The sequence below is a fragment of the Lissotriton helveticus genome, chromosome 5_1, assembly GCF_964261635.1.
Source record: "Lissotriton helveticus chromosome 5_1, aLisHel1.1, whole genome shotgun sequence".
NCBI lineage: Eukaryota > Metazoa > Chordata > Amphibia > Caudata > Salamandridae > Lissotriton > Lissotriton helveticus.
In genome coordinates, this window is record NC_136065.1 from 393,916,159 (window position 1) to 393,937,436 (window position 21,278).

The 21,278-nt window shown below is 43.8% G+C and overlaps 1 protein-coding gene across 2 annotated transcripts in view; it reads left to right on the forward strand.

The window, feature by feature from the left end:
- HSPG2 (heparan sulfate proteoglycan 2) overlaps positions 1-21,278 on the forward strand; it is a 948,088-nt gene that overhangs the window by 631,446 nt on the left and 295,364 nt on the right. For both annotated transcript variants that reach the window (XM_078642606.1, XM_078642605.1), the window contains 5 exons: positions 8,338-8,460; positions 9,043-9,195; positions 9,776-9,918; positions 15,389-15,466; positions 17,134-17,269. In XM_078642606.1, coding sequence (XP_078498732.1) covers positions 8,338-8,460; positions 9,043-9,195; positions 9,776-9,918; positions 15,389-15,466; positions 17,134-17,269 — 633 coding nt within the window. The remainder of the gene's footprint in view (positions 1-8,337; positions 8,461-9,042; positions 9,196-9,775; positions 9,919-15,388; positions 15,467-17,133; positions 17,270-21,278) is intronic.

Genomic DNA, 21,278 nt, shown 5'->3' on the forward strand with positions numbered 1-21,278 from the left:
TTATCAAAGATACTGCGCCTGAGAAGACGGCATTAGTAAATAAACATTTCAAATGCACATGTGTCTTCTTTACTCCATGTTCTGGTTTGTAATGATAATATAACGAAAGAGTGTTCATGAGTCCCACGTACCCTGAGGTACTGTAAGTTCATGTTCTGGTTTGTCTAAACATTGGGTGTTTTGATATGTCCAATGAGACACTGTAGCTAGCTCGGTAAGGGGTGAGTTGGTTGCTAAGGTAAGTTTTGGGACATCCTAATTTGCCGAGGTTCCACTCCTCTGTGCACAGTTCTGTGTGAGTACAGAAACCCTGCAACAAGATTTGTGGCATGGTGCACAGCAAAGGCTGTGGATCCCCTTTCGGCCCCTCTTTCTGAGGTACTTCTGTTTCTTCTGTCTTTTGCCCAGCAGGGCTCTGCTCTGGGCACTATCAAAGGTTATCTTTCTGCCTTCCTTAGGCTTCCTGATCAGCCATCTCTTTTTAAGTCCCCGGTTTTTAACCTTTTCCTCAAAGGCATTACTCACACGTTCCCTCCATGCCTTTCATAATGCCTCAATGGGACTTAAATCTTATCTTGACTTTTCTGATGTGTGCTCCCTTTGAGCCTCTTCATAACTCATAACTGTCCTTTACGTCTTCTTACTCTAAAGTCGGCTTTCCTGGTAGCTATCATGTCTGCCAGAAGAGTGAGTGAGCTCCAGGCTCTTTCTTCTAAACCTCCTTTCCTTTCTGTTCAACCTGACAAGGTGTTTTTAAGGACATGTCTTTCTTTCTTACCAAAGGTTGTCACGTCCTTCCACATCGGGCAGACCATCACTTTGCCCACCTTCTTTCCTCCTCCGCGTCCTTCCAGGGAAGAGGAGAGGCTCCACCGTCTGTGCATCAAAACATGTTACTCCTTGGCCAAGAAGGAGCCTCCTGTGGGGCTGCGTGCCCATTCGACCAGGTCAACTGCAGCCACTACTGCCTTGGGACGCGACGTGCCCTTGCAGGACATTTGTCAGGCAGCTACTTACGCCTCGCTGCACACGTTTACAAAGCACTACTGCCTTGATAGTCAAGTCCGGAGAGACGGCTTCTTTGGCCGTCCTGTTCTCTGTGACTTCCTGATGTATTTTTGTTTGCAGACCCACCACCGGGAGTTGGTATTGCTGTGGCATCTATTCTAAGGTAAGAAATCTATCACTAACGTGTCTCTTTCAGATGCACAAGTTACAACTTGTGTAACAATATATCTGTAAGAGACATTAGTTAGTGATAGATTCCTTACCGCCCCGCCCATCCTCCCAGTTCTGCGAACTGGTTACTAGGGTTAAGGTCATCCCTTTATAGGGCCCTAGTTGTGTGCGCCAATGGTCAGTATCTTGCATGGCGCTGCGTTCCAGGCGTGGAAAGTTGTGCACAGAACTGACGTCGGCGCGCATGGGTGGCGCCTAAGTACACTCCGTGACGCCATCTCGGCGCTGACGACGCCAGTGACGGATGCGGAGCTGCAGGACGCGCAAGGGTACTGCTAAGCAAAACTTTCCGGATCCAGTCTGACGCCTGGGGATATTCTAAGGTAAGGAATCTATCACTAACTAATGTCTCTTACAGATATATCGTTATACAAGTAGTAACTTGTGTTTCTTTACTCCTTACTTACTGAGCCCTCTTCTGTCAAATATCCTGCACGTATGAGAGTATTGCTCTGGATTGTGTAAGGATTTGGGATGCTGATCTATTGGAACTTAGCACTTACCTTCTCTTCCTGTCCCAGACTATGTGAGTCAGCATTCACAGCAGAACGGTCTGGTACTACACCCTGATCCTGTAATGCTGTGACTGTACCTGTGGAGACTGAGCAGTGTAATGTTTTCTGTAAATGTCAGATGATATCTTGGCTGTTCGGGAACTTTCCACAAAATGTATTTATATAGGGACCTGGAATAAGTTTAATTGGCAAGGTTTGTATCCATGCTGCTCCTGCCTTTCTGAAAGTCATTTCTCACTGTCCCTTGCCTACAGGGGTTGGTAGTTGCTATTGTAGAAAGCTGTATGTCTGCTCGGTCACATGCCTTCATGTGTCCCCCCCCTGACCAGAATTGTCTAATTTTAAATCAATACTTGTGGCATACTAGGGGTGCCTAGAAATTAAATTAAATGTTTGTACCTTTATCTGCATATGTCTTGGAAAGTAGTCAATTTTTTATGTTACTCAATTTATGGTGTGCTTTCAAAGAGCTTGGAATACAACAAGAAAATGGTACATGAAAATCCTTTGATACACCACTTTGTAGGGCTTAGTGCTTCCGAGACACTCTTGCCTCTTTATACAGGCTTTGCAATCTTTCATACAACCCCCTGACAAATGACCTTCTCACAGGTCCAAAATGCATTGGTGTTTAAAAAAGAAATAACCACAAATTAAAATGCAGTCATGGAATCCATGAGAAAATTCTTGAAACTCGGTGTATGAACAATGAATTTTTATTTTCACTTTGTCTATTAAATACATTATTATAAGGAAATGTGCTTGAATTGTAATGATCGAATGACAAGAAATCTTGCAGTCTGCAAGGGGTGTCTCCGACATATTGAGCCCTATCATTTGGTGCACGGAAGGTTTTCTTCCAAGGGAACACACTTCATGTACCATACTAGGGATGCTAAACTATCTCTCTCTTAGTGTTAAGCTATTCCAAATATTGGTCCACAGAGGCTTGAATTTCCCCCTGATCAGGGATCTAAATTCCAAGGTGTCCAATAGATACAGCTACCAAATTGCAAAATCTTACTAGGTGTTGAACCCTGCTTTTACTACATTGGTATCATCTCAATTAAAACCGGACTGGATCCAAGGTGTGTGTTACCTTATTATATTGACTGCACTTTGCATGACAGAATCCGATCAGCTCTTTATGGGCCTCGCTGGAGTAAATAAAGGCAATGGGGTAATCAAGGACATGATCTCAAAATGGATTGCTCTTTGCATTAAGATTGTGTTAGTCAGGCCCAAAAAAGCCCCTCTGGCTGACATCTGTGCCCACTCCACGAAGGCTACAGTGGCTTCAACTGCCCTCACCAAGTGGGTCCCTGTGGCTGATATTTGTCATGTGGCTATGTGGTAATCCTTAATTAATTTTGCTAGGCATTACTGCTGTAGACCTCTGGCTTGCAGTGATCTAACATTTTCCAGGGATGCAATGCTGCCTTCACTGATTAATCTGCATTACTCAGTCCCAGCTCTCAATAGTTATTTCGTTGGCACTCACCCATAGGTGGAGGAATCATAAGGAAGAAGCATCCATAAGAAAAGAAAAGTTGCCCATTTTTGGTGAATATATCTCTGGGGATGCCCAGCCTTTCTAGAGATAACTCCCTGCCCTCTCTCCTTTCCTATGAACTTGTAATTTTATAAATGAGATCCCAAAGGATGTGATCTATTATTCTTGCTGACATTTTTACCTCTTGTACTTTATCACTGTAAGTCTCGATTGGGCATGGAAAAATACTTGTAACTGACGCCAGCTTGCCAAACAGTGTCAAGTGTGTACCAGTGTTGACAGGTACAGAGCAGACAAAGCCACAGTTGAAGCTGCATGCTACAACCTGGCATAGCTGTAACACTATTGCCGCGGAGAAAAATGTTTACCAGATATAATCTGGCACTTAGAGGATTTTAATAAGGTGAGGAATATGCATAAAGTTTTTAAAAGAAATGTAAGTACAGAAGGTAACACATTCTTCATAGAGCCGATGCAGTCAATGACCACTACTTATTGTGTTCATTTATAATGTGAACGCTTTGAACACATATTAAAGGAATAGTGATATGTGCGCGAGTGCCTAGGTCCAATTTTGGCAAGTGCTGGTATAGAGATGCTAAATACTATGTTACTAAAATGCATGGTTCCAAGTGAAGGAAAGCTGCATGAATACTTTAAGCCCCCAGAAAAAATTGAAGGCCATTGAATGCATCCATAGAATATGTTGAGATCTAGAAAAACACTTGAGCTCTGGAGCGTGAAGAAATAATATACACAGTAGCAAATCATAGGTGCACTGCAGTACCTTTAGGAACAGATTTGTGGACAGTGCAGTTTCTGACCAGGGTCACAACATCTCACAGCCTTTTCAGTAACCTCTTTCTCAGTCTGTGCATTCATGACTATGTGGGCCAAATAACATGTTTGTACTGGTAACATGCTGAGGAGAGGTTTCATGAAAGCGGGTCAGTCGCTTGGGTCAATATAAGTGATAGAGAGCATTTTTAAGAAGGTGCTGCATTTTTCCTTACGCAGGAACTTGTAGGATTATGTGGGTTAATGGGTGTAGAGTTTGAGATTACTTACTAATATTCAAGTACTGTTTGTCTAGAGCCACAGAAAACATGTGGATATTTTGCAGAATGATTTGATGGAGAATGTTAAGGATGCAATCGAGCACTTGTGAGGCTCTGAAAAGGACCAGATGATTAATAAAAAGTATCTCAATCTTATTAACTAAACCCTCTTGGGCTTGGTACATGCACGTTTCAGTAATATCTGAATCACCACTTCAACTAATGAAAACTTGCTACAAAAGATGCTATCATATCTAACTTTGCTGGGGATAAAAAAAAGGATGATAAAATTCCCAGATCCCATCTGCAACTATGTTCAGTTTGAAAACTATGTTGCGGTCATTGCAGTATATTTTAATTATTTGGTTCAAACACCTGTAAATTCACAAACATGGCTGTTTTATGAGATGGGATGTATGCATTTACACCTAATCAACCTCTGGCCAACAAACAACAATATTTATTTTATTCTTCAAGTCAAACCATAAATCATACAAACACCATTAAAACTCCACATATGTACAGCATAATCAAACATGTGGCCATTGTGATCTAGTTGCAGTTTAAAAATAAATCTCACTATCAAAGTTAATCACAGCTTGGCCTAATCCTGATGGCAGCCCTTAAAAAGCTGAGCGTATACAGTACAGTATCATTTGGAAGAAGTTGTAAAAAGATTAAAGCAGGTCTCACCCTCCCAAAACAAGCATTTTTAAGAATAGGAATGATAAGACTTTCTTGGAACCTCATAAAAACTACAAAACATGCATCATGTTCTGAGGAGACTGACTGTCGCAGCCACAGGGCATGAGGCACTGACCTCTATAAACGCCACGTGGTTGGGCCAGAGGTAGTGAAAAAGGTTGAGCCTAAATCTGGGCAGTAGGAAACAATCATGGTTGCTTTTAATCCCTAGAAGATATGGTTCAGTGGTTGGCACAGTTTTTAATCCAATGTGCCTACGCACACTGGGCTTGCTCAGCTCTGTTGCTTCCCTGTCACAACAGCGCCTTCCCAGGCTATGGAGCTGATTACATTAAGGTGATCAAGGGAAAGACCATCCTTTAGAATATCATTACCAAGGGCATTTTCTTTCATAGCCCAAATATAGAACCACAGTGCTAATGGACGAAACACCAGTTTGTCTGAGAGAAAAGCCATTCCCTGCTCTCGGTGCACAAACTAGGACAGGACAAGTTTCCAAAACTTGTAGGGCCTCCAGCCCAGTGTGGCCCCATATCTCACTCCCATAACTTGCCTTTCCAATACATTTGGCTCTGTAAATCTGCAAAAAAGTAATCTATCGGTCCCCCCCCCCTTTCTGAAAGCAAAGTTAAAAACAGCTGCAGTCGCTCTGTCCAGATCCCCCTTCTTCCGGGTAATTCAGGGGGACCAACTCAGAGCGTCGTCAAACACTACTCCCAGGTAAGACAAGACATTTGTCATCAGGATCGACAAGGTTCCTATCTTAAAAGTAAACTGCTTCGCTGTACAAGGTCCCACCTGAATAACAAACTATTTGCTGCGATTGACCAGCAGGTCCAGGTCCTCCGTAAAATGGACGAAGGAGTTCAACAGAGGTTGTAGCCCCCTGGCTGTCCTCGCCATGAGGACAACATCATCTGCATATAGGAGAACGGGCAGGCTGCACTTGCCCACCTGTGGGCAGTCCACACTTACCTCCAGGAGGACCTTCTCCAAAGAGTTAATATATAAATTAAAAAGAAAGGAGGCCAGGATACACCCCTGGCGCACCCCTCTCCTAATATCAAACCTGTGGGTTACCTTAACACCATCAATGCTACAGCATTTACCCCTCAGCGCTGGCACTCATTTTTTCCCATTGTTCATGACGAGCTCGGCTCGTCATCAGCACACGAGCAGTGTACTGCATGACGAGCTGAGCTCGTCATGAGCATGGAAGGGGCTAAGATCTTTTGAGTATCGGACAGCCGCTTTTGAGTCTCTGTGGAGGTCCCTTAGAAACAAAACGATGTCCTTCAAGTAATTCTGTTTAATCTTGTGGTAACAGCATATTACACTAAAACCCTCAAACTTTCCAAAAACATAACCCAAACCCTTCAACGTTTAAGGTACCAAACACTAAGCCTCTATTAGTGTTTGGATGGAAATAAAAATCCTTCTGGTTGTGTAGGAAACTAAACACAGAGTGTTTATTGTGAAGGACATTCAGCCAGTAGACTCTTCTTCATGTCTAGAGTTTTCTTCAGAATTTGGAGAATCGTCAATTCCCTTGAAATTCTTAATGAGAAGAAGCTTGGAAACACAATACCACAACACATTACAAAAGGTCTACCTTATCCCCAGAAGATACTTGCTGCAACCATCTGAGCAGTTTTCTTACGTTCCAACTTGGAGAACATGGCAAACAACCATGTTTCTGCTGATACACCAGCAACACACTCCAGAGAAAACCTGTGTGCATGTTTCCCACTATACTATACCCCGAAGAATTGTGTATGCAACTTAGAAGCACCATGAGGCGGAAGCTCAAACGTCCAATGTGTGTTAAAGAAGTGTGCACTGTGATGTTATGACCATGCCTCTTAATAAAGTTTCTTGTCTTTTTCGTTTGGAAGCTCAGGCCACCTTTTTTTTGTCAGCTGCTTATATCAAATTCAAATACTTAAGGCCCAGAAAATGTGCTTGCGTGTGTTTGGTGGTCTCCAAGGAGATATTATTATTTCTGCCTTGCTAATTTCGATCCTCCAGGAAACTGCAACTGTGAATAAGGTATGGGTGCTTTGTTCATGTTTTTCTGATCACCTTGGTTCCAAAATTGGAGGGTAATTTTCTGGATGAGTAAACAGAGTTGTCCTCCTTCCAGAGTCGCTGAAGTTCAATATTGTAAGGTCTAATTCGCAGAAACATTTTTTACCAGCCTAAAACTGGTTCATTTTATTCCTGGCGCAAAGCCTAGTTTTTAATCCAGACACTTTTGTTATTGTAAGCAGTGGTATTTGTAAATGCCTGTATCATTTACGAGCAAAGGACTGGGCCTTAGGGTCACAAACGTTTGTTTTTATTAAACGTGTCACCATTTAAAAAAACATGAGTGTTTTGTTATTAGTGCTTGAATACTAAGGGTGCCTGCAATGAGTGCTTTGGTACTAGTGCTGAAACCAAGCTTACTGCACTGCAGGTCGTTCTCAAGGGTTTTTGGTAGAGCTTTTTTGTCGTTCTTCTTGTTTCCACTGATATTGCTCGTCTGATTGAGCTGAATTTGCAGAACAATGTGATCTCTGCCTTTGGACAGCAGTAGTTTGTGTTTGGGGTGTCAGCATATGACAGGAGAATTGTATTGATTTTAATATGTGGTCCTCTAATTTTAGTATTTCTTGGATGCTGCGATTCAGGAAGTAAGCCCCTTGGAAGGAACATTTGTACCTCAAAACTATAGTAGTAGGTGGTTTTCTGTGTTCAGCCAGGAGATGCACTAGCAAAACAGCTGAGATATGCCCTGCTAAAATACCATTGGAGGTGGTCCAGAGTCGAGGTGCGTAGGCAGGTCTGGGCAGTGCTGTTCCCTGGAGCTGGAATAGCAGTGTATGTGTGCAGCTGCTGGTGTGCAGTACTGGGATAGTAGATGTGCTGCGGTGACTTAGCGAAGGGGTTTGGCTTACATGGGAGTAGTCTGTTCTGAAACAGAAGGAGATCGTGCATGTCTACCATTAGGTGAATAAGATGATAATGTATTGCATATGAAGCTCTAAATTTTGTATTTGCATTCAGTAAGCACAACACAAGCAAAGTCTAATGGAGGGTGAGTTGTGTGCATATGTTTTGATAATTAATGGCATCCCATCAAGTCAAAATAGCCAACTGTTTTCTGGAGTAACTGGTATAGTAATCTGGAATGCTTTCCAGTAGTGATTTGTATCTGTACTGTCTCTTAATGGAGATTTGATTGGGCTCCTCAAGTTGAGGGAGTCTTTGCATGAGATTGCTTGCTTTGCGTAACTGGTATGGTCTGTCTTCCATCTTGCTATAGCTTCTGCAGCAGTTCCACCCTCTGCAGTCATCGAACCCCTGCAGCTTAGCGTGCAGCAGGGACAGGCAGCTGAATTCCGCTGCACTGGGACTGGCAGCCCGGCACCTTCTCTGGAGTGGACTGGTAAGTGCTACGAAATGTTACCTTTCCTTTTCTTATGCTACCTACAGCCTGTGCTCTGTACCTAGACTACAGGTGACCAATCGTGATTTCCTTAGACCCTTGAACTGTAGTCTTTTCTAAAAAAAAAACATATTAGCTACACTTATAGCCAATCTCAGGAGTCCGTTCTCTTTACCAGTACCTGGACGATAGGCAGTCCATCCCTAGAGGTGACTGGTCTTGCATCATGTGACCAACTGCCAATCTCTTGACAGCATTTTGTCCTAGAGATGAACTGTCTGTATTCTGTTTGAGTAAAATCCATATTTCCCTTTGTCATGAAATCCCTAGAATCGTGGACTCAACAGTTTTGGGTTGCTGATTGATATCTTAGATCACTGCCTGGATCCAATGCTAACAGACATCGACCTTTGCACCATGCTGTTATTTAATAGCAGCACACATTTGTGTAGTAGGCCTTGTTGTTGGTCTATTTTCTAAGGTTTGTATGCAGGCCTAGCTAGATTTCAGTGTCACTTCAAAGGGCCTTCTTCATTCAGTGTCCGGGTCAATTCCTGCATTTGCTGTTTTGTTTCCCCACAGGTGGGCAGTCGGGTGTCATCTCATCAAAAGCAATAATCCAGGGCGGTATTCTACGCTTCCCCGCAGTGGAGCCCTCTGATGAGGGGCACTATACCTGCCGTGTCCACAACGGTGCTGGACAGCACTTTGCTAGAGCTGTTCTCCGGGTGCACAGTACGTACTTTGATTGTGACCCACTCTTTGAAGGCAGAAGCTGCTCAACTAACCCTACTGATTGATGCAGGGCAATCCAATTTGTTTGAATTTATTACTTTGACTCAGACTGTCTCACCCAAGTCTCTGACACACATCAGTGTTTGAGAAATTCAGAAAGAGACTGTATGATGATGTTTAAGGCAAGACGCAAATAGCTTGGTTCTAAAAATGTAAACGAATAATTGGAAGTTTTATCGTAGCACATTGATCATGCGCTTAAGGCTACCTTTTAATCTTCTTAAAAAATACTTGTTTTCCAGCATAAAATTGGTGGTAATTGTTGGAGTGAGGTTTTGTATTGGAGAATCTTTGAGCTTGGGTCACTCATTTTGCAATTTCTTACTGAATAACTTTACACATTAGCTGCATAAAAGCCAATAAATATACTTCCCAGAATTGCAATAGGTCTGTCCATTTGATTAATATTGGTATTCTTGCAATAAGCATTCTATTCTCGTAGACTCTGATCTTTGGGAAATTAACTGGGTTGGGTGCATGTTAATACTGATCTTCATATGGACCCTACTTAACCTTTCAGGTGGTAGTGTCCTGGATGTCCAGGTGAGCCCTGAGCGAATTGAGGTCCAAGAGGGGGATACCGTGAGTCTGTACTGCCGGGCTGGAGGATCTCCTGCAGCTACCATCTCATGGAAGAAATTAGGGGGCACCTTACCTTCAAAAGTAAGAACTGGTGTTTATTCTTGTAGTCTGCTCAAGATGGGTTGTGGCACCTTACGGCCCATGAAGCCATATCTTGAACATTCTCGATTAAATATAATGAGCTATAAATGATTCTCTTCTTGGTAATTATTTACACTTCACTGTCCCATTCTATTTTTTTCATTACATTGTGAAACAGGACAATATTCATATCACTACTTTAAGACTCGTAAAGAAGTTTGGGCTTGCTAGGACGCACTGTTGATTCAATACCACTAAAAGCCCAGCTGCACTTATATAAACTCCCCAGGCCACAAACCTTCTAAGTAATTAAATAGACTGATTGGCTTAGGATGTGTGCAATGATATAATGGGAAGGAATGTCACGGAAATTGATGTCAAAAGTGCACTCCCTCACTTTAAAGTAAATGGGCCTATTGCACAGTCCGAGGTGAAGTACAAAGGCTTCTGTGGTTTTGCTCTAAAGTGGCTTCCTGACTGGATGAGCAATACACAAAAACAAGAAGTAAATATGATCACACACAGAATATTTGTTTTTTTAATATTTTGATTTTTTGGGGGTCATTTTCTATTGTTTCTACATATAAAATGGTAATTGAGCTTAGGAAATAGTTACATTTTTTAACATTGTGAATGGTATATACAATCAGAACTTGCTTGTTTTTTTTTATTTAAATAAATTAAATATGGTGTTAGTGCATTTTCTGCTTCTTTGTTTATGAGAATCAAAGCACAAAAGGACTTTTGGCATTCCTCTGGGGCTTTGCTATCTCATTAAGTGCTGAAAGTGTAAATGTTGGCTCCAATGAAAACTCCTTCCATTGCTCTTCTCAGAGAAAAAGATGATTAAAAACATCCAAAGGCCCACTATGTAAATGAATGCGACAGCGTACATTGATTGCACAAACACCATTGTTTTTGGGTTATAATGTGATGCAAGAACATGGGCACTGCTCCTATAGGCTTGGGAAAGAGGACCCCCTCGCTATAAAGAGAGGGTGAGTCCATTCACTGTTGTTCACCTCCGACTTCTGCCACGATCACCCCAAAAACACTCCGTTCTGTATTTAATAAGCCTGGAATGAAAGATAATGATTTGTTAATGTAGCAGTTAAATATTTTAAAACTATAAATACTATTGTCAAATCAGACTAGCAGAGAAGCGTGGCTCAGTGGTTAGAGGCGGCAGACCTGGAAGCTGAGATCAGCCGTGGACCAGGGTTCGATTCCCTGCCTCGGCGGGTCTCGGGCTCAAAATTCCACGGACTCGACAATTCTCGCTCCGGTGCCTACTCGACTCACGGGGTCACACTCTGCGACTCTGGGCAATAGCTTGCTTAATCTCCACTACGGCCCCTCGCGGCGGGATGCCTAGCTTTCACCTTGTGGATACCCTGCCGGGGTATCTCACAGGGGAATACCAGGACGGGTTCCCTAAGCAAGCGCCTTCATACCTTCGGGTGATACGTGCGCTATATAAGTCGCAATACATACATACATACATTTACATATTAGATTCATGTCACACTTTGGCTTTTGTGACCTAATAAAAGCTCAACCCATTTTTCTCTGAAACAAGTCTTTCTTGGAAGATTCCCTTTCTTTGGAGTGGAACTCTGTGTAAAAGTACAACTCGGTGAGTGATAGACTTCATTTTGTGATATCAATAATATTCTGGGATCTGTCAAACTCAGTCACATCTCTTAAGCCTTTTTTATCTGATTCCAGTGTCTCTTCCATACCTTACCACAGTGTCCATTTCCGTGTTATGTCCCTCAGAACATACCCATGTATTTGCTTCATTCTTTCAGAGGGGGTATGAGAGCACCTCCAATCAGTGGCCAAGTAATCCTAGATGTGAAGGCTCACTATGCAGGTACTCACCACTCAGTCTAGTAAGCAAATCAGCTTGGCTGCTATTACAATACAGTAGCATGCCAGTCGGTGCTAGCAGTGTTGCTCGCCTATGTTGCTACCTGACTCGGCTGCGCCTAGTCAATCCTCCTTCTGGTCTGACATTTTCTCTTTGTCTGAAAATGTCATTTACCATACAAAATAGGTGCAAAAGTTTAAATAGGTCTAAAACTTTGAGCGAATTTACTTGTCTCAATTGTCAAATCTATTTCTGTACCAAAGTGTTGCAAAATGTTACGTAGATGTGTAAAGTGTAACATAGTTGCCGAGAGTGTAACATAGACACCCTTAGTGTAACATGGGTATCAAGATAACAGCATATACAAGTCCAAAAATCCTCTTCCTCAGTCTCCGACTCAGAAATAGTGGAATTTTACCCCTATAAAACTACTTATGTGCACTAAAAATTCTGACAATATAGCAGAATTTCTCAGTGGATAAGTCTGCTCCTTGGGGACGGCTGTTTTCTTTCCAGGTTGTCAATAGCTGCAAAAGGTGCTGAAGAGCTGCAGATGTTCATGATTGTGGGTACTGTAAGAATTTTCCCACCCTGATAAAGGGGAGACTGCACCTCCTTCCAGAATTCAGTGGATAAAATAAAAAATACTCTTCATATTGGCAGTAGTTGTTACCTAATGGTGTTCCTCATAGTTTGTGTGTTGGGCGACAGAATTGAGGTGTGCAGGGGAATTAAAATGAGCACGTTGGAAGTAGTTACCAAAGAGGCCCGTGGCTTAAAAATTGAAAAATACTGAGGTAAAGCTTCAGGTTAAGCTACAAGATCTAAAGAAACCTTACCTTGAGTTGTTAATAAGTCAGCCTTTGTAGTAACAATGCAAGATAAAAACTTCAGATGCTGAGAACCGATTGCTGAATCTTGGTCTTTTGATAGTGTTCTCTTTTTTCTGACTTTTGGCCCCTCCACAGTCCCATAGTGTATACTATTTAGGAAATGCCAGTGATGATTTTTCTTTCTGATAGTTGAAAACCCAAACTTTTAAAAGTTGATCCTGGACAGAGAGGTACTGGACCACTACCTACTTCATACACATTGAATATGTACCTGCTAATACTTTTTAGGCCTCTTTGTCCCCAAACTTAACCCCCCCCCCAACCCCCTCATGCATGTGCACCCTTGATGCTGGAACTGTGGAGTGCTGGTCTTGGGCCAACACACATGAAATCCAGCAGAACGCTGTTTTGGCTTTCTGCCTGTCAGGGTTGTTTTTTAGGACAGAAATGCCATTGACCGCTAAACAAGCCCAACATCATACTGCATTATGATCAACCATTTGCTCTGATGACTGACACACTGGTTCATAAAGGAGATCTCGTAAGAGCCCATGGACTGACTGACATAAATGCGAGGTGAAGACTCTGTTTGGTGAGCATGCTCTTATACACCAAAATGAACCCTGTATTTCTCACTGTAGCCCTCCACTCTTCACCTTTCTTGCTTCTAAATAAACCTGAAATCTTCCAACCCAAGGGAGAAGCTCGATTTGTTCTTGAGGTGCTCAGTTCCATTTTCTTCTGAAGAAAGGTAATTCTTTTGGGCTTAAGGTGACACCGAGCATACACATCTGCTATATATTTTGTTGACATTTGATGTGCAAACTTGGTATCTGACTTTTTCCATGTAGAACACTGAAAACGAAATTGTGTTACCTTAAGTAGTAAAATGCAGGTTTAGTATATAGAGGACCAGTCAGTTGTTGAAAATCATTATCTTTGACTGTCACAAATCCGGGGGCAAGTTACTGTGTCCATGAAGAGGGTGGTCCCTATTGGGGAAGTGGAGCCTGAGACTTCCACTGCAATTGTATCATAAAGAAACTTTTCTGCAAGTTTACTTAGTTATGCAAGAAGTGCATTTATCTTTACTAATTACATTTGTGTAACGTAGAAACGGTTCATTACAATATGACCAGTGGCAGCTCCTCGGCTAAGGCAGAGGAGCATCGCCACAATGCTCATAGAGATGTGAAAAGGGAAAAAATAAAAAGGATAATAACAAGGTTATTATTGTTTTATTTTTGGTTGCTGCGGGCTGGGATGGGGCGGGGCTCAGGGTGTGAGGAGGAAAGGACTGTGCATACCAAGTGCGCATGACTGCTTGGCTGGCTGTTTGCGCACTTTGCACAGCCTGGTGGGGAATATGCACAGGCTCCCTGACCTAATCTGAGCAGTGATCCACAGCGCTCAGACCAATCACAGCGCTGCAGTGTTGTGATAGCTATGGGGAGCCTGTATGCTAGGTGCTTCCTGCAGCTTCTTCGGGAGCAGAGGAGAGACGCGGCCATCGGAAAAGGTAACTGGTTTTTTTTTCATATTCACCCCCCACCCTTGTTCCCTACCTGCCACAACTGAATATTACTCATTATTTACATTTATCAAAAAAGAAGATGCTCCTACAAAGTGACGGTGCATCGAGAGGGGATAGAGTGATTAAAAAAGTGTGGTTCAAAACACAAAAATATATACATGTTACTGATTGTGATGAAATGTTACTGTACATGGCACTCCTACTACTACTAAACTCAATCAGATTTTAAAATCAGCCCACGTATGTTTCGACCCCTTAATAAAATTTCTTAGGACAGGGACCTCATCAGGACAGAGTAATTACAGGACACACCAGAGACTGGGGTCACCGAAACCCAGATCCGTAGATGTCAGTCGCAGTTGCATGGGAAAACCTCTGCAAACTGTGTGACAGTAGCAAGAGGCTAATTTGTGATTTCTTACTGGCACAGCTGAGGTAAACCATATACTACCCCTTTTGTTGAAATTGAGGGCAACTATGAAATGTATGCCCTCAATCATTCAGGGAAGAAATATTACCTGCATGCAGTGATTGAAGGGTACTTTTTAGAAGCATTCTTCATGTTTCAATCACGTGAAAAGAGGTGTCTAAGCGATGGCCGCAAGTGAAATTAAAATGAATTGCATCTCGGCACACCCAAATTTCTTTGTAATAGTAGGTTGTAAATCAGCTCCTGTGGAAGACACTGTAGGCACCTAAATTTATCCCAATGGAAGTACTGCCAGATTTGCATACTCTTTTGAAGCTCCCTGCCTTAGAATGCTAATTTACCAGCTTTTGCTGGGGGAGGAGGTGATAACACCTCTCCCCACAGCAGGTATTGTTTCCGTCTCTGAATGGGGCTCTCACCTCCTAGGAGGGTCAGAAACGTATTGTTCTGTCATCTTTGATCCCCTTAGTGGCTCTTAGAACTTCAGGATTTTGGAAATGGCCCAACAAGCTTCTTTAATGTGCCATACCATGACTTCAAGAATCAGTGTGTATAGTAAAAACAAAAATTGAGCATGTCTTTTACTTACCTTCAGGCTAGAATGGTCTTTAACTGGTCTTTTTTCACCTTGTTTCTTCTCATTTTAATGGAAATCATAAGGAACTTGGGTCAGAGCACTGATATTTTAACTAAAACGCAATCCTTGATCAGGCTACTGTCTTTTGCTGTCTCTTTTATTCATTACTCGGTCTGCCTTTCACTTTGCATGCTTCCACTCTTTCTCTGCTTCTTCTGCTTAGGCTCTCTCTTCCTTTGGCTTCCTTCACTTCCGAAACAGCAGCCTTGAGGCACTGCATCGACGGATTCAAGAACTCCAGGTAGCTGCTTCTGCATTCTATCCTAGCTATGATATTTCTCTGTGTTCGGGTGTAGGCCATCCTCTTGTGTTGCAGTCAGGAAACCTATCTTTCAGAATCGGATGGACTTCTGCTAACCCTCCGAATGGTGTGCAGTTGTGCTTTTTTTTATAGCAACGTTAACAATTAAGCCATTCTTTAAATACTTGAGAAATATCTGGTAATAGTGTGATCAGCTTCCATCCCCTAACCCACTAGCCTAATATATGTTCGAATTGCCAGGCACTTATCTGCACCGTTCCCCCCTCTAGTACTATGTCCATGCAATCTTTTGATTGCTCGTGGGAAGTCAGGCATTTTTTCAGGAATCTTCCATTTTGTGACCTATTTGCACTTTTTACTAAACTCCACTATTATATGTAGATCTTCCATGTTTAATGGACTCCTGCAGAATGAACCTTATAATATGAAATGATGGACCAGCAGTCTGCTGTAGGATGTAATTTAACCTTCTATGCAGAATGTAAACCACTTCATTGATTCAGGCTGGTCTTACTCTTTGTTTGACCTTAAATGGTGCCTTAGTACCATTCCTTGTGGGTATTTTGCTTTGAACAATGAAAAAGGGGGGTTGTTTGTGAAATTATGAGCTTTGTGATGTTGCTGGGAAGGGATGAGTTTCAGATATGGCATCGTTACTTTGGAATTTCCTTAGACCAATGTGAAGAAGTTTAATTCAACTCAACTGTGATATGTGTGAATCAGTCTGGTCGTTGATGTAATTATTTGTGGACATTTCAGAAAATTGTTGGCTGAAAGAAAAAAGGTGAACGTCTTCCCTCTCCTATGACTTGATTTTCTCACAATTGTAATTTTATTTTCATATTCATATTCCACTCATGTAGCATAGATGGCTTGCAGTGTTTTCGCTCCTAGCTAGCCTTCCAGCAGCAGAATCAAAACGATAAACCTGGTTCAAGTTTTCCGAAACACATATTTGTGTATAATTTCAAATGCAATTTAGATGAGCTTTGTAACTTAACTGGAACATGACCTATAGGAAACTTGTAACAATATGTAATGTTTATCCATCCACTCGTTCAATTACAGATATGCTCCAACATTGTCCATTGAGGTATTCACCTACCTGATCATGCATTATCCATCTTCCTACCTCTGTGTGCTTTTATACATATGTATATATTGTCTGCCATTGAATATAATCTTCAAGTGTCTATTTGTTTTGTCTGTGTGCATGAGCACTTGTGTCAATGTTTCATTGTGTGAATAGGTTTATTGATCTTTGTACATGAATGTGAGGGTGCTATGTTAATGGATTTACAGAAGTTGTTGAATATTACCTGCCTCTATGTGCTTGCAGCATACACAATCTATTTGTGTTGGATTTACCATTGCTCACTTTTTATCTCCTTTTTGTTATCTTGATCATACACCATTAGTGGTAGAAGAGCCATTATTTCCCTTTGCTCTTTCGTCTCTAAATGCATTACATTCCTGACATTTTGGTACTCTGTTCTCCGGGTAGTGATGCTTAAACTATTGCATCCCTCCATAACCTGGTCCCTGCCTTGTGGGGTGGGGTGAGGTGGGGCGCAGTAGTATTTTCTGTCATTTGTTTTGTGTGTGCCATGTCCGTGGGCTAACAAAAGCAATTGGTTCCTTTGCAGTCTCGTGTGGAAAGAAAAGATATCTCCACTCTGGTGATCCCATCAGTCACAACTGTCGATGGTGGGACCTACATTTGTGTTGGGACCAGCTCCTCTAGATCTGCAGAAGCCAGAATTGAAGTTATTGTCCACAAAAGTAAGGAGAAAACCTATTTATATTTTGCAAGGGCATTTAAGTTGAGTTTCTAAGAGGGGCACATGGACACCAGCTGAAGGCTTCAATACCCAGGTTAACATTTAAAACAATGGTCAAAATCTATTCTGTGGTTTGAATAACTATCCTAGAAGCAAATCATTATAACCATAACAGGAGAAGATGCCTTGTAGGGCGCTATACAGAGATGTGATGGAAAGTAGCATCAGAGTTTCAATCATGGTATTGGCTGTGAACTTTAAGAGTTATCCACTTCACTTTGTGAGGTAACAGGAAAATGGATATTCAGTACAGGCTGGGATCAGGACAGGGTCTGGAGTCTGGTATGGGATATTAGTGTGCCCTGTGACTCCATTAATCTCAGAATCTAGAGGGAAGAGAGTTTGGGGAGTTTCTGAATTGGAGAGTATCAGATGGAAATAACTGGAGTGTGCAAATATGAAGTCTTTCAGATTATGGGATCTGGTTTCAGTAAAGCTGAAACTCCTAAAAGGAATTTCTGATAGATACATCTGCCAGTGGATTCCTCACCTTGTGAATATCCCCCTGCGTCAGCAGCATTCGGAAATTCTTTTTGTAGCTTTGCGCCGACGTGGACGACGTCACAGAGGCACGGCATCGCGCGCGACTCCGCTGACGTCACCGACACCATAATAGGCACACGCCGGCGTGATGACATCAGTTCCCTTTTTTCCGCTTCGTCAACGCTAACAGTTTTCTAGGGATCGACAGTAGCTTTGTAGTAACTTTGTTACTCTGTAGTTATTTTCTCTGTTACATTGTCTTCTGTCGAAATGTCTTCGAAGAAGACTGGATTTAAGGCTTGCGGGGAATGTGGCAAGACTATGTCCATTACTGACCCGCATGAGTGCTGCGTCTGGTGTCTAAGCTCCGACCATGACGTCGAGGATTGCCCATCTTGCAAGAAGATGACTCCGAAAGCCCTTCGGGAGAGGGAGACGAAGCTCCTAGTTGCAAAGCTTAAAAGTAAGAAAGATAAGAAGACTTTGAAGTCACGGTCTCAGCGTTCGAGGTCGAGGTCTCGATCGAGGTCGCGCTCGGAGTCCTCTTCTGCTCATGCTTCAAAGTCCTCGAGGAGGAAGCACAAGAAGAGGAGCCATGTCATCACTCAGGGAAGGACTCGAGTTCAAGGCCGAAGTCGCAAGTGAGGCTACTTCGTAAAGAAGCGGAGGCTTCGGCGTCGGAAGCCCAGGACTCCGATGGTGTGGCTTCGCGTGCGAATTCGCCTGAGTCACCGAAGCAGCAAGCGAACCCTTCTCCGGATCCGTCCAATCCTTCTGGTCAGGAGGATGAAGGTGAGGTGGAGGAGGTTGGTGAAGGCGACGTTCCGGTGCCTGCGGGTTCGTCGACCCCGGTGCCACAGCCTGAGCAGGAGATAGACATCGAGACGACTCCGCTCCCTCGAGAGCAGCCTGGGGGTCCTTATCCAGCCTTTCCGGTTCCAGGTCAGGATCCATCCCAGTTCCTGAATGCAATGTTTGGGGTTTACTCCAGGGCAATGTACCCCTCTGGTGCACCTGTTGGTCCCATGGGTCCTTTGGCGTATAACTTGGGTGTTCCCCAGGCTTATGCTCCTGCGCCCTTTATGCCTTTCATGCCGGCTCTTCCACCGCAGTGGCATTTTCCGGCTCAGCCGAGGCCTTCGACTCCGAAGCCTTCGGCGCCGATTCCATCGACGCCGGTGCCCACGACTCCGATGCAGGATCCCGTTCGACCTCGGGTAAAACAGCCTCGCCCGACTTCGGTTTCGACGCTGGCTCCGACCCCGGCGGAGTGGGTTCTGGATCTGTCGACTTCGTTCACGAAGGAGAGGTTGAGGCGTGAAGCCCAGAGACTTCTGGAGGAGGAGAGGTATCGGTATGCTGACGTGGAGGAAGGAGAGTTACAGGATTCTGATGATCCTTTTGATGACCTGAGAAAGGCCAGTGTACTTGAACTGTCTCCTGAGTGGGATTTGGCTTCTGTGTCAGACGTGCCTTCCAAGGATGTGATGCCTTATCAAGTTGTTATTAAAAAGGCTGCGGGCTTGTTGAACATTACTCTGCCCACTGCTGAGTACAAGTCTAATATTCTTACTGAGGTCCTCCACTCGCCTTCCTCAGTTATTGAACCAATGCTGCCATTTAATGATGCTTTGGCTGAACCCATTTATGAAGTCTGGAAGAAACCTTTGACAGCTCCTGCTGTTTCAAGGGCTGTGGCGAGGAGGTATAGTGTGGCACCTGGTGACCCGGACTTTTTGTCAACACACCCTCTTCCTGAGAGTCTGATTGTGCAGGCTGCCTGCTCAAAGAAATCTGCGGGTGCTTTTCCTCAGATTCCTGGGAAAAAAGAGTCCAGGAAGTAAGATCAGGCGGCTAAGAAGGCATTCTCCTCAGCCAGCATGGCATTAAAATCCACTAATGCAACTTGTCTGATGGGGCGATACAACCATGCCTTGATGGGTTCCGTGAAGCAGTTAGTGCCAAAAATTCCTGAGGTGGATAGAAAGGACTTTCAGGAAGTAATTTCGGACACTCAGGCTGCTGCGAGACGAGTGATACAGAGTGGGCTGGACACGGCCGATTCGGTGACGAGAGTCATGGGCTCTTCGGTGGCCACAAGAAGAGTACAGTCTGCTTTGATGGGCTTGCCTTTTGATAGGTCAGGTTTGTTTGGCAAGAAGGCTGACACTGCTTTAAAACTTTTCAAAGACAGCAGGGCCACAGCGAAATCTTTGGGTCTTCAGACCAGGGGTACTACTGGAAGGCGCTTCAGAGGATTTGGCATGTCTTCCTTTCGTTCCTACAAAACATCACAGCAGCAGCCGCAACAACTGCAAAATATGCTGTACAAGTCGTACAGAGGCAGACAGCGAGCTCGTCCTAGAGGTCGTCAAGCCTCCTCCTCCTCCTCCTCTTCCCCTTCCCAGCCACCTACCACCGCAGCAAAGCAGCCCTAGATCCGCCATTCCGGATCATGTGGGCACAGTGGGGGCCGGCTTACCCATTTTCTACGAGATTGGGAATTGATTACATCAGATCTTTGGGTTCTCAATCTCGTGGAGAATGGGTATGCTCTTCCCTTTCGGGAATTTCCCCCAAATTACCCTCCTTGCCAGGGTTATTGTTCGGAGGACCATCTGCTCCTCCTGCAGGAAGAAGTCCTAGCTCTGTTCAGAAAGGGTGCAATAGAGGTGGTTCCAGAGCAGGAGAGGGGTCAGGGATGCTACTCCCGGTATTTACTGATCCCCAAGAAGGATGGCAGGCTCTGTCCGATCCTGGATCTCAGGATCTTGAACCTTTACCTGAAGCAGGAGAAGTTAAAGATGCTCACCCTTGCACAGGTTCTTCAAGCGCTGCTGGAAGAAGACCGGATGGTGTCGATCGACTTGTAGGATGCGTATTTTCATATCCCAATCCTGAAGTCGCACAGACAGTATCTCCGTTTCACGGTTGGATTGCAACACTACCAGTTTGCGGTCCTTCCGTTTGGTCTTACTACTGCGCCTCGAGTCGTCACCAAGGTGATGGCTGTGGTGGCAGCACATCTCAGAAGGTCGGGGATACCTGTATTCCCGTATCTGGACAATTGGCTGATCAAAGCAGAGTCTCCAGAGATAGTGCTCCATCATCTGTAAGAGACAACTCAGTTGTTGCACAGGTTGGGTTTTTCGATAAATGTACCCAAATCTCACCTGGTGCCCTCCCAGCGCAACCTGTTCATAGGTGCGGTACTGGACACTACTGTGTGTCGTGCATTCCCTCGTCCTCAAAGGATTCGCGACATACAGGAAAGGATTCCTTTATTTTTCAATGGAGCGGTTGTTCCAGTCCTGAAGGTCCTTCGCCTGCTCGGTCTGATGGCTTCTTGCATTCTGTTGCTCACCATGCACGCTGGCACATGAGGGCACTCTAGTGGTGTCTCCGCAGGCAGTGGTATCAGCACAGCGGAGATCTCAGGGAGTCAGTGAGGATCTCGAGAGAAACTG